Source organism: Austrofundulus limnaeus, unplaced genomic scaffold, assembly GCF_001266775.1.
Source record: "Austrofundulus limnaeus strain Quisiro unplaced genomic scaffold, Austrofundulus_limnaeus-1.0 Scaffold6, whole genome shotgun sequence".
NCBI lineage: Eukaryota > Metazoa > Chordata > Actinopteri > Cyprinodontiformes > Rivulidae > Austrofundulus > Austrofundulus limnaeus.
Window position 1 is genome coordinate 1274567 of NW_013952408.1, and position 10427 is coordinate 1284993.

At 40.1% G+C, this 10427-nt stretch overlaps 1 protein-coding gene across 21 annotated transcripts in view; it reads right to left on the reverse strand.

The window, feature by feature from the left end:
* Positions 1-10427, reverse strand: part of obscnb (obscurin, cytoskeletal calmodulin and titin-interacting RhoGEF b) — a gene marked incomplete in the record, with an annotated part of 52003 nt that overhangs the window by 32017 nt on the left and 9559 nt on the right. For 18 of the 21 annotated variants that reach the window (XM_014029657.1, XM_014029645.1, XM_014029637.1 and 15 more), the window contains 22 exon segments: positions 1-149; positions 314-577; positions 1033-1299; positions 1436-1705; positions 1845-2114; positions 2195-2461; positions 2675-2941; positions 3069-3335; positions 3452-3721; positions 4313-4579; positions 5162-5266; positions 5385-5546; positions 5637-5790; positions 5860-5972; positions 6749-7015; positions 7171-7437; positions 7731-8000; positions 8077-8343; positions 8436-8708; positions 8812-9075; positions 9218-9499; positions 9676-9957. In XM_014029657.1, coding sequence (XP_013885111.1) covers positions 1-149; positions 314-577; positions 1033-1299; positions 1436-1705; positions 1845-2114; positions 2195-2461; positions 2675-2941; positions 3069-3335; positions 3452-3721; positions 4313-4579; positions 5162-5266; positions 5385-5546; positions 5637-5790; positions 5860-5972; positions 6749-7015; positions 7171-7437; positions 7731-8000; positions 8077-8343; positions 8436-8708; positions 8812-9075; positions 9218-9499; positions 9676-9957 — 5264 coding nt within the window. 21 annotated transcript variants of the gene reach the window in all.

Below are 10427 nucleotides of genomic sequence, written 5' to 3' on the forward strand. Positions count from 1 at the left end.
CTGGTACTTCTCACTGGACTCCAGGATCCGGGTTCCTTTCTTCCACTCCACTTGGACCCCAGGTTTGGAGAGCTCACAGCTCAGTACAATACTGGCTCCCTCTTCAGCCTCCTGGTTCTTCAACTTTTGTGCAAAGGTYGGTGGCAACGCTGCATCGGCAAGTTTTTCTTATTACTCACCAAAATTAGCCAGAATAAATGATTTTCCAAAAGACTTTAAAATGAATAATCCAAGCAATTTAAATGCAGCTCTTGTAGAAAATGTGACAATCTTTTACAAAACACAGGAAACAAATGGCAATACTGATCCATACCATTCACTTTCAAGGTAGCAGATGTTTTCTGGTCCCCACATGTACAAGAATACTCTCCACCATCTTCAACCTTCAGATTTAAAATTTGAAGTGTACAAGATGTGCCTTTCTGCTTCATATCATATTTGTCTCCCGGTTTGAGGATCTCAAAGCCTTTCATCCACTGGACTTCAGCTGGTCTTGATACCTCACAGCAAAGTGTCACTGTGTCCCCTTCATTCCTGCTCTGGTTTTTGAGCTTCTCACTGAAACTGGCTGGCAGGACTAAAGTAACACAAACATCGGCTTAAACATATGAAAGTCGTTTCCTGAGATGGTCTTGGTTGGTAAAAATGAAACATTAATGATGATAATGATGAGTAGAATTAACATGGTCCAGTTGTATGGTGATAACTTTAAAAGTTTTTCTAAAACGGGGTTATCTTTTTCATTACTGTGCTACACAGAGAAATGCCTTTTCAAATGTGCAGGCAAGAAAATGYATGTGGGTGCAGATCTCCTTGAAAAACTACATCGCACAAATGGTTGTTCACAGTTTCTGCCAGCAAAAACACTCATTCACACATATCCTGAGACAAACAAATTGCACCGAACAAAACAGCGAAGCACTCGGTAAAAAAATTGAAAAATAAATATGCAAAAGCAAACACAAACAATAGCAAATGTAGGTGTAAACTTGAGATTTTCAGTTTTATCCTCATACATGCCTAATTCCTCACCTTTAATGGTCACCTTTGCTACACTTTTGGCAGTACCCACATCACATGTGTAGATATCTGTATCTTTCTCCTCAAGGTGTTTGATGGTCAGAGTTAGGACCCTCTCCTTCTGGGATATCTCATATCGACCTCCAGCCTTGAGCTCTGTGTGGCCTTTCAGCCACGCCACTGTGGATGGCGTTTGGGCTGTTTCACACTGTAAGGTCACAGAGCTCTTCTCGTCTGCTTGAACATCCTCAAGCACTCTGCTAAATTTGTGGATTGGTTCTGTCAGGAAGACAATCAAGATTATGTTACAACTTTTCTTACAGCAAGACAGAAACTTACACAACCCTACCAGAAGCTCTTAGTTGGTCAAAAATGTAAACAGCAGTGCAGGAAATACATTTTCAAGTATGTTTACCTTTTATTTCTAGCCTAGCTTTAGTAGTTGCACCTCCAATAACTTCACAACTGTACTCTCCAGAGTCTTCAGCAGATACGCTATGAATGTTCAGCTTCATGATCTTCTCTTGCTGGCTGATCTCATACTTCTGGCTTTTCTTGATGGATTTGCCATCCTTGGCCCACTTGACTTTAGAACTAGACTGTGTCACCTCACAGGTGAAAACAGCATCTTCGCCTTGAACTACAGAAATATTTTGAAGTCCTTTGGATAAAGATGAAGCTTTTCCTAAAAGAAAGGACAATGGAATCTTTAATTTGAGACTTCTATTCTTGGTCTCAAGGCCTCTTGAGTAGTACTGAAGACCAGTGGGGGACATCATGAGGAGGTCCAACAACAGACATTCAAAGGTTCATTTATGACTTACCTTCAACTTTTAATGTGGCTTTGGAGCACAGCTCTTTGATGCTAAAGACCACCTCACCAGCATCAGCTGTGGTGACATCCTTTATTGTCAGCATGTACTTGCGTCCTTGACTTGTGATCTTARTGCGGCCTCCGTTTCTAACAGTTTGCCCGTTAACGGTCCACGAGCACTCATCTGTGCTCTCACGAGACAGAATGCACTCAAAGCTGCACGTGTCTCCTTCATTCACTTCAGCTGATTTCAGCCACTTTGTAATAGCAACACCAATTTCTACAACAGAAAACGTAGGAATTATTAACCTGCGTGTCCAAAAAAAATTCATATTCTTCTTAAACTATAAAAATACCCACCTCTTACAGTGACCTTTGACTTTGAAACCTCTGTGCCGAGATCACAGCTGTACTCTCCAGCATCCTCTTTGGTGACGTCCTTGATGATCAGTCCTAAAGACTTGCCTGAATGAAGGAGCTCATATTTTGTTCCTGCTTTTAAGATTTTACCATCTTTTCTCCAAACTGGAGACACCCTTGGCTTGGATGCCTCACACGCCAAAGTTATCAAGCCCTTCTCCTCGCCGATGACATCATCAAGTGACTTGAGGAACACTGCACGTTTCTCTGTAAGGCAGTTGAGAATGTTATGGACGACTGAGCAAGATGAGCTATTCTTATATGTAAATGAGTTCAGTCTAATTGAAAACATTAGCGTTTAAACTAATTGTAAAATTATTTGTGGTATTTGGAGGCAAATTATTTCAAGTAACCATGGATTCTGAGTTCCATCATCACATTAAAACTGTACCAGTCAATACAGTGAAAACAATCCCTCACCTTTAACCTTGAGCGTGGCAGACTCTTTCACTTTGCGGACTTGAAACACGATGGTTCCGCCATCTTGGGGAGCTAAATTTTTTAGTGTGAGCTTGTGGACCTTTCCTTCATGTGTGATGGTGTTGACTTCGTTACTGAAGAGCACCTTGTCATTCAGAAGCCACTGTGCTTCTTCATCTGCGTAGTTGATCTCACATGTGAAGACTGCATCGCTGTCTTCATCAACTTCGGTGTCGACTAGATGCTTGGTGATCTTAATTTCACGGACTAAATAGAAACAAAATGACAATAATTTGAAGAAAATTTATAAGATGCTAAATTAGGTGAGGACTTMTTTCAACATAATAATTATGCAATGTGATCACTTTAGTGGTGAAAAAAACTACTATTGTACCTTCAACAGTAAGAGTGCCTTTAGTCTCAGCTGGTCCTGACTGACAGCGATATTCTCCACTATCTTCTTCGGTCAATCTTTGAATCGTAATTTGGGCCCTTGTGGCATCTTGCTTTATGTTGTACTTATCTGACGCTGTCAGACGTGCCTGACCTTTGAACCAATTAACCTCTTTGGGTGCTGCAGAAAATTTGCAAGAGAGTATTGCAGCACTCTTCTCCTTTGCTTTCACGTCTTTAATGGGCTCTGCAATCTCAAGTGGGCGCTCTAAATACACAAAATGATAAATAGTTAGACACAGTAGCATCATACAACCATTTAATATCCCTGTTAAAATGCTTCTCCCCAACTATTGTGTAAACGTGCAATTTAAAAGCATTTACCTTTAACAGTGAGCTGAGCTAAAGATTTGCTCTTCCCAGCAGTAAACTGCACAGGTCCTGTCATCGATGCTTTGGTCTTTTTGAAAGTGAGACGATGCAGAGTGCCTTCTTTCTCCATCTCAACATCAGTACCCTCTTGCACAGCAACTCCATTCAGAGTCCATACAGGGGGTCTCACCAGTTCCATGCTAATTTCAACTTCAAACACAGCTGCAAAGGGTTCTGTCACCTCCACAGAGCTGAGTTCCCGCACAATATTTATGGACTGCTCTGTAGGGACCATAAAACATTCAAAGTTTAGTGATGGTCAGTATCAAGACTTCGCAGTAAAAGTAATGACACATTTTTATATTAACAGTAGAACTATTAAAACATACAAAAATCCTGCAAAAAGCATAGAATATTTGATTGAGGATTTACTGTATGTCAGGGCTATTCAACTAAATTGCTTATAAGACAGTAGTCACCCAGGGGCTGGATGTCCACCAGTTCAATAGCCCTGATTTTTGTGTACTGGTAAGAAAAAGAAGATTGCATGTTTTTATTCATTAGAAAATGAATAAAATTTGATATGAGAGTTTAATACGCATAACTAGTTAGTTTACCTACAAGAACATTTTGGTTTAGTCATTTAGTTTTTAAGTGAAAAACTTAAATTCATATTAGTAATTTAGTGCTTGCTACAAAAAGACCAATACAAAAATTAATGTTTCCGTATAACCCATTAATAGATTAGTTTTTCACATCAATAATCAAATCAGTGCTTCATTGACTTTGATAGCTTGTTTTATGGGTCTAATGTACCTATTTATACAAACACTGTGGTTTACATTTGATCTTCAGCATCTTCCATTGTATTACCTTCCACAAGCAGTTTGCATGAAGTCTTGTCATCAGTAGCGTCGCAGGTATACGTRTCTTCATCTCCACAGTCCACATCGTTGATGGTGAGCTTTCGGTACACGTCTTCGCTTTTAATCTCGTACTTTTTGCTCGGTTTGATTTCCGTCTTGTTTTTGAACCACTTCACCTTTGCACTGGCTCGTGAAACTTGGCATTCAAGATGAACACGGTGCTTATACATTGCGATCTTATCCCTGAGTTTCTTCACAAACTGGACAGGCAGCTCTACAGCAACAATAACACTGAGTGAATAAAAATGATCCAATTCTGCAAAGGCCAGGAATTGTCTATTTTACATCAGATCCCAAGCAAATAAGGCAAAATTGGTAAAATTTACTTTAACTCAAACTGCCTCAAAATCGAATCAATAATCATGTGGAAACAAAAAAGCAAAATTTATATTCTTATTGCATTGTTTACCTACATTAAATCAAAAAAGCAAGTTATGACAAAATCCCTGATATAATTCCGTAACTTTAAATTTTGTTGTGTTTGAGGTGTGAACATCTGCTATCAGGCCTCAATGAGAAAAATATCACTGCAAGTTGTAATTATTTTCTATCGTATCACACCCAATGCTGTCAGAACGATGCATATTGTTGGAAAAAAAAAATTAATTACAGTTTAAGATTGAAATGAAACCATTCAGGTTGCACTGACTTGTTGCAACGGTGCAATACATTTGATGGTAATCTATGTGCAACCAAGTTTAACATTAGAACACAGTTGTTACTGATTCCATGCAGCAATGCATTAAGTGTAAAATGTGATACAATTTTCAGCACGTAACAAAAAAAAACTGCTTACCTTTAACTTTGAGTTTTGCTGTTGAAGAAGCTTTCTCAGCTGTAAATTTAATCTCACCYGCATCTTCAGGAGTTACGGACTTAAACAACAGTACAAATGTTTTGCCTGAAACAAAATGCAGAAAGTTATTAATGAAAAAAAATACTTCTCAGTCAAAATAAAAAGCTATAGCAGAATTTGAATAAACGGTTATTTGACATATTCATTTTACCAGGAGCCTTACCCTCCTGCCTCATCTTGATGTTGTCACTAACTTTAAGTTTGGTACCTGCTTTGTACCAGTGACAATCCACGTCATCATGTGAGATTTCACAAACAAATGAAGCACTCTCCTTCTCCGTCACCTCAATATCCTCCAGCTTCTTAACAATCTTGACATCTCTGGCTGCAGCAACAACGTTAAAAACACATTTTACTTCAACAGCTTCATGGATAGACCCTGACTGGTTAGATTAGTTTGTAACGTGATAAATACCTTGAACAATGAGCTTAGCAGAGGTGTTGTCATCAGTGGTGCGACAGATGTAGGTGCCTCCATCTTCAGGTGTGCACTTGTGGATAACTAAAGTCCGCTTACGGCCCAAAGAATGAATACCAAAGTTCTTCCCTGGCTTTAGCTCAACTTCACCCTGCAGATCCACTCAGAGTTAGAACGACACACATTTTAAATCTCATCATTTAAATTCGCTGACACTCACCTTGAACCATTTCACTTCTGCATTGGTTCTGGACACTTCACATTCAAAAATAACCTTCTCCTTCTCAGGAACATTGACGTCCATCATGGGTTTGGAGATCATAGCCCGAGGTTCTGAAAAATAAACACAATCTAGTCAAAATGTGACTATGATTGTCAGCAAAGTCTCTAATGGCCTTTTAACACTAGCAACTGCACAGCACGGTTTGACTTGGCTCAACTCTGTTTAGCACGGTTTGGATGGTTTTCTGTTACACTTCAGTAACAATTCTAGAGGGTGGGTTAATTGTAAAGTTGGTCGGTCCCAGAGTTTGAAAACTGACGCCACACRACTTACCAGCTGCTGGAGGTAAATGGAGGTTTTTAGTTTTTCTGTAAAGGGTTGTGCCTCCTCATGATGTCTTCATGAAGATGATCCTTGCTTTGTGCAGGGTCAGTGGCAGCATGAGTGCTTTGTACAATGACAATAAAGGTCTAATCTAAWCTAATCTTAATCTAATCTAATCCAATGCTCCAGTAAGCTATTTGCCAGCCACCATTAAAAGACAGTAGAAGACGACGATCCCAAAAAGATATGCAACACAGCAATGGAGGACATGGTAGCGTTGTTATTTCAAATGTCAGATAGGGTTGGTCTGAGAGTAGCTTTTGTGACGCAACTAGTGACTCCACCCCCTAACCAATCAATGACCGACAATCTTTTGACACYGTGTTTTCAGGCCAGCACAGTACACTTAGAACCACAGCAATGTACACTCTGAAAAAGGGGCTGGTTCCATGAATCCTTGCTAGTGGAAAAGTCTTGGAACTGCAGAGAGTCAAGTCTAGCTGTGCTGTAGAGGMACTAGTGGAAAAAGACCATAAGAGGTCTAACAAGGAGCAGACTATACCTGCTACAATCAGTTTGGCTGATGTATGAACTCCCTCTGCTTGGAAGGAAATCAATCCAGCATCTTCCTTCTTGAGATTGGACAGAGTCAGGTTGTGCTTCTTTCCCAGGGTTGTGACGCGACAGTTGGACCCAGACTTTAACTTGGCACCGTCTCTGTTCCACGAGCCTTCAACATCCGCCTGGCTGAGCTCTACCTCGAAGGTTACTGTTTCTGTTTCATATGCTTTGGTTTCTGTTAGTCCTTTCATGAGGTGAACCTTTTTCACTGAAAGGGGAGATAAAAAGTTTGAAATGAACATGCATGATTAAGGTGAAAATGCTGTGACGTAAATTTTAAAACAATCCAGATACACATCTGTAGCTGACTGGTATATCATGCACCATATTTTTTGAAGAGTGAGAAATAGTTTTTTGCCTTACTCTCAACAGTGAGCTTGGCCTGTGTTTTGTCTTCCAGAGTCTCGCATGTGTATATACCACGATCAGTATAAACTACTCTCTTGAAGATCAGAGACTGCTTTATTCCGTTGACTCGTATCTCTATGTTTCCTGCAGGCTGCAGCACTACTCCATTTTTCATCCATTTGACATCACTCGAAGCTTTACTAAGCTCCACTTCCAATTTCACCTCACTGTCCTCCTCAACGGTCAGGTTTTCCAACTTTTTCTTAAACATCACTGGTTCACCTGAAAAAAAAGTGTTATAAAAAATATGGAAGATTCAGAATTAGTATCAACGGAGCTTGTCCAGTGACGTTGGACAAATAAAAATTATCTTATTGCCTCAAAATAGTAAAAAATGGTCACAAGATAAATATGTTGAAAAGACTGAATAGAAGTGTCAAAGTTAAAACAAGCTTCTTCCCCTTCTTTCAGCTGTTTCTCTTCAAGAGACTTCACAGTCATCCTCCACCATCTGACTCTGTCCTGTCACTGGATAAGCACTATAAGTATCACAGATATTTTAAAAAAATTCTTACGTTGAACCTGCAGAGTAGCCTTGCAGCTTTTGCCTTCTGCATCCACACTTATCTCTCCTGCATCTTTCTGTGTGACGGAGGTGAYGGTAAGTGAGAAACTTCCACCGCCATGCTCAGTTTTGTACTTGGGTCCAGCAGTGATGGGGATACTGTTGTGGAACCACTTTACACTGACATCTGCTGGGGTGACGGCACACTTGAAAATGGCGTCTTTGCCTTCAGTTGCAGCTACATTGTTTAGTTTGGTGGTCAACCGTACGAGTCTTGGTGCTGAAAGATATAGTGTTCTTATTTAAGTAAGCCTAAAGTATTGTTTCTGTATTATTATTTTCAATTAGTCCCTCACCTTTTGAGGTTACTTTAGCAGAAGTCTTGTCATTTTTGCACACACAGCTGTAGTTTCCTTCATCTTCCTTCGTCACGCCCGTTACGGTAAGAACACGCTTAGCACCATCTGCTTTGACACAGTGCCTGCTTCCAGGTTTAATCTCACAGCCGTCATGTTGCCAGACGACATCTCCTGAGGCCTGATTTAGCTCACAAATCAGGGAAAGTATGCCTCCCAGCTCCACGGAGGCAGATTTCAAAGGAACAACAAACTTCAAAGCTGATTCTGAAACGACAAAATGAGTTTCACATCAAAACAAAATCTAACTTTTATACAACTTTATGCAAAAAAAGGTTTAATTGGCTTTTCATTATTACCTTTAACTTGAACTTTGAACTCCATTTTGTCATCAGGTGTTTGACAGGAATATGTTCCACTGTCTTTGGTCTCTGCAGATTTCACAGTCAGAGTATGAGAAAAACCATCTTTTTTCATTTCATACTTGCTGCTCTCCTTCAGCTCCAAGCCATTTCTCAACCACTTGACATTCACACTCTCTGTGGTCAGCTCAGCGGCTAAAACAATGTTTTCACTTTCTTCAACAATAAATGCCTCATTGACAGACTTCTTCTTGAACTTGACGGCTACATCTACAGAGATGGATTATTTTTACTGCTTTGTGCAATAAAAACACAAAATAAAATAAAATAAAAATCCACCAGAAATATTAAAGATGTTGGGATTAAATTTTACCTGTCGACTGCTGTTTTAAGGCCGTTTTCTCACTTCCAACTTCTGCAGCCCCCTTTTTCTCCGTTTTCTCTACCACCACTTCACGAGTCTTGCTAATTGACTCGGCTTGGGCTGCTTTGCTGGAAGTCAGAGGTTTCCCATCTTTGTACGATGTCACCTCAGTTTTGGAATCAAAAACCTCAGAACTCAGAGTGGCTTTCTGAGAGATAGAAGGTTTCCCTTCTTTCTGGACTGACTCTGTGTTAGAGAGTCCAGAGGGAGGTTCTGAAAAGGCAGATTTAAAAAAGGACGTTTCGGTAAATCATAAAACAGAGCAATGGCAAAGTGAAGATACACTGCTAACACTGTAGACACACAGCAGTTTCAGTGTTGACTGTAGCAAATAAAAGCACTGTCTTTTCCATACCTTCCACCTTTAACCTAAAAGCCAGCTTCTCAGATCCAGCCTCACAAGTGTACTCCCCAGCATCTTTCCTCTCAACACTCTCTATCAGCAGCTGGCGGCTCTTGCCCTTTGACTCCATACGCATTGCCTTGCTTGATGTCACCAGTTTGCCATCCTTGTACCATTTCACCTCTGTCTTGGAATCAGCAACCTCACAGGTCAGGATGGCTTTCTGACTCATATGGGCTTTAATGTCTTTTTGGACAGACTCTTTGTTGTGAAAAGCTGACTTGAGTTGGATCTCTGCAGAGGCGAGGAAAGGAAAGGTGAGGAAAATATTTCACCATTGCAGTTTTCCTAAAATGTGTTTAAAAAGCAGTGTAGTTGATTTTTTTTAATCTTTAAATTTTTCTGGTATCTTACAACCATCAAACATCAAATGTCCTTAATGGACCTACCAGTGAGAGTACAGTGTTTACCTTCAACRTGTAACTTAAAGGTCAGCTTCTCAGACCCAGCCTCACACATGTATTCCCCGGCGTCTTTCCTCTCAACACTCTCTATCACCAGCTGGCGGCTCTTGCCCTTAGATTCAGCGTGGATTGTTTTACTGGATGTCAGAAGCTTGCCATCCTTGTACCATTTCACGCCTGTTTTGACATCAGCCACCTCGCAGCTCAGAGTAGCTTTCTGCGATAGTGAGGCTTTGACCTCCTTTTGAACAGACTCCTTTTTGAAGAAGGCAGACTGGATGTGTGCGTCTGTGGACACATGAATAAATGAGAAATGATGTTTTGCAGTTTCAATTAAGTGTACTATTCAAGAGGAATGAAAAGAAAAGCAGATCAGTTTACCGTATTTATTCGTGTACCTATAATACGATCTCATGTATAATATGACCACCCCCCCCTTTTTTGAGCTTAAAAAGCATAAAAATTTCATCCTCAAACTACCTCCAATTTCATACAGACTTCAAGATTTTTCAGCCTTTGCAGTCTTTATACATATCAGTAAAATGATCATTGGACTGTTCATTTAATTTTAACAACATATGTACTAAAATGTATTTTGACAACAAATACAGTATATATCAGCTGTAGCGGCATCATATGAATTCTGGCATTTTACACATAGTCCACCAGGAGGCCCCAACACAAAAGTCAGAGACTTCATGTGAGATTTGGGCCATCTTGTGGGGGAAAAGCAGATTACTTCCTACTCGCGAGCGCCC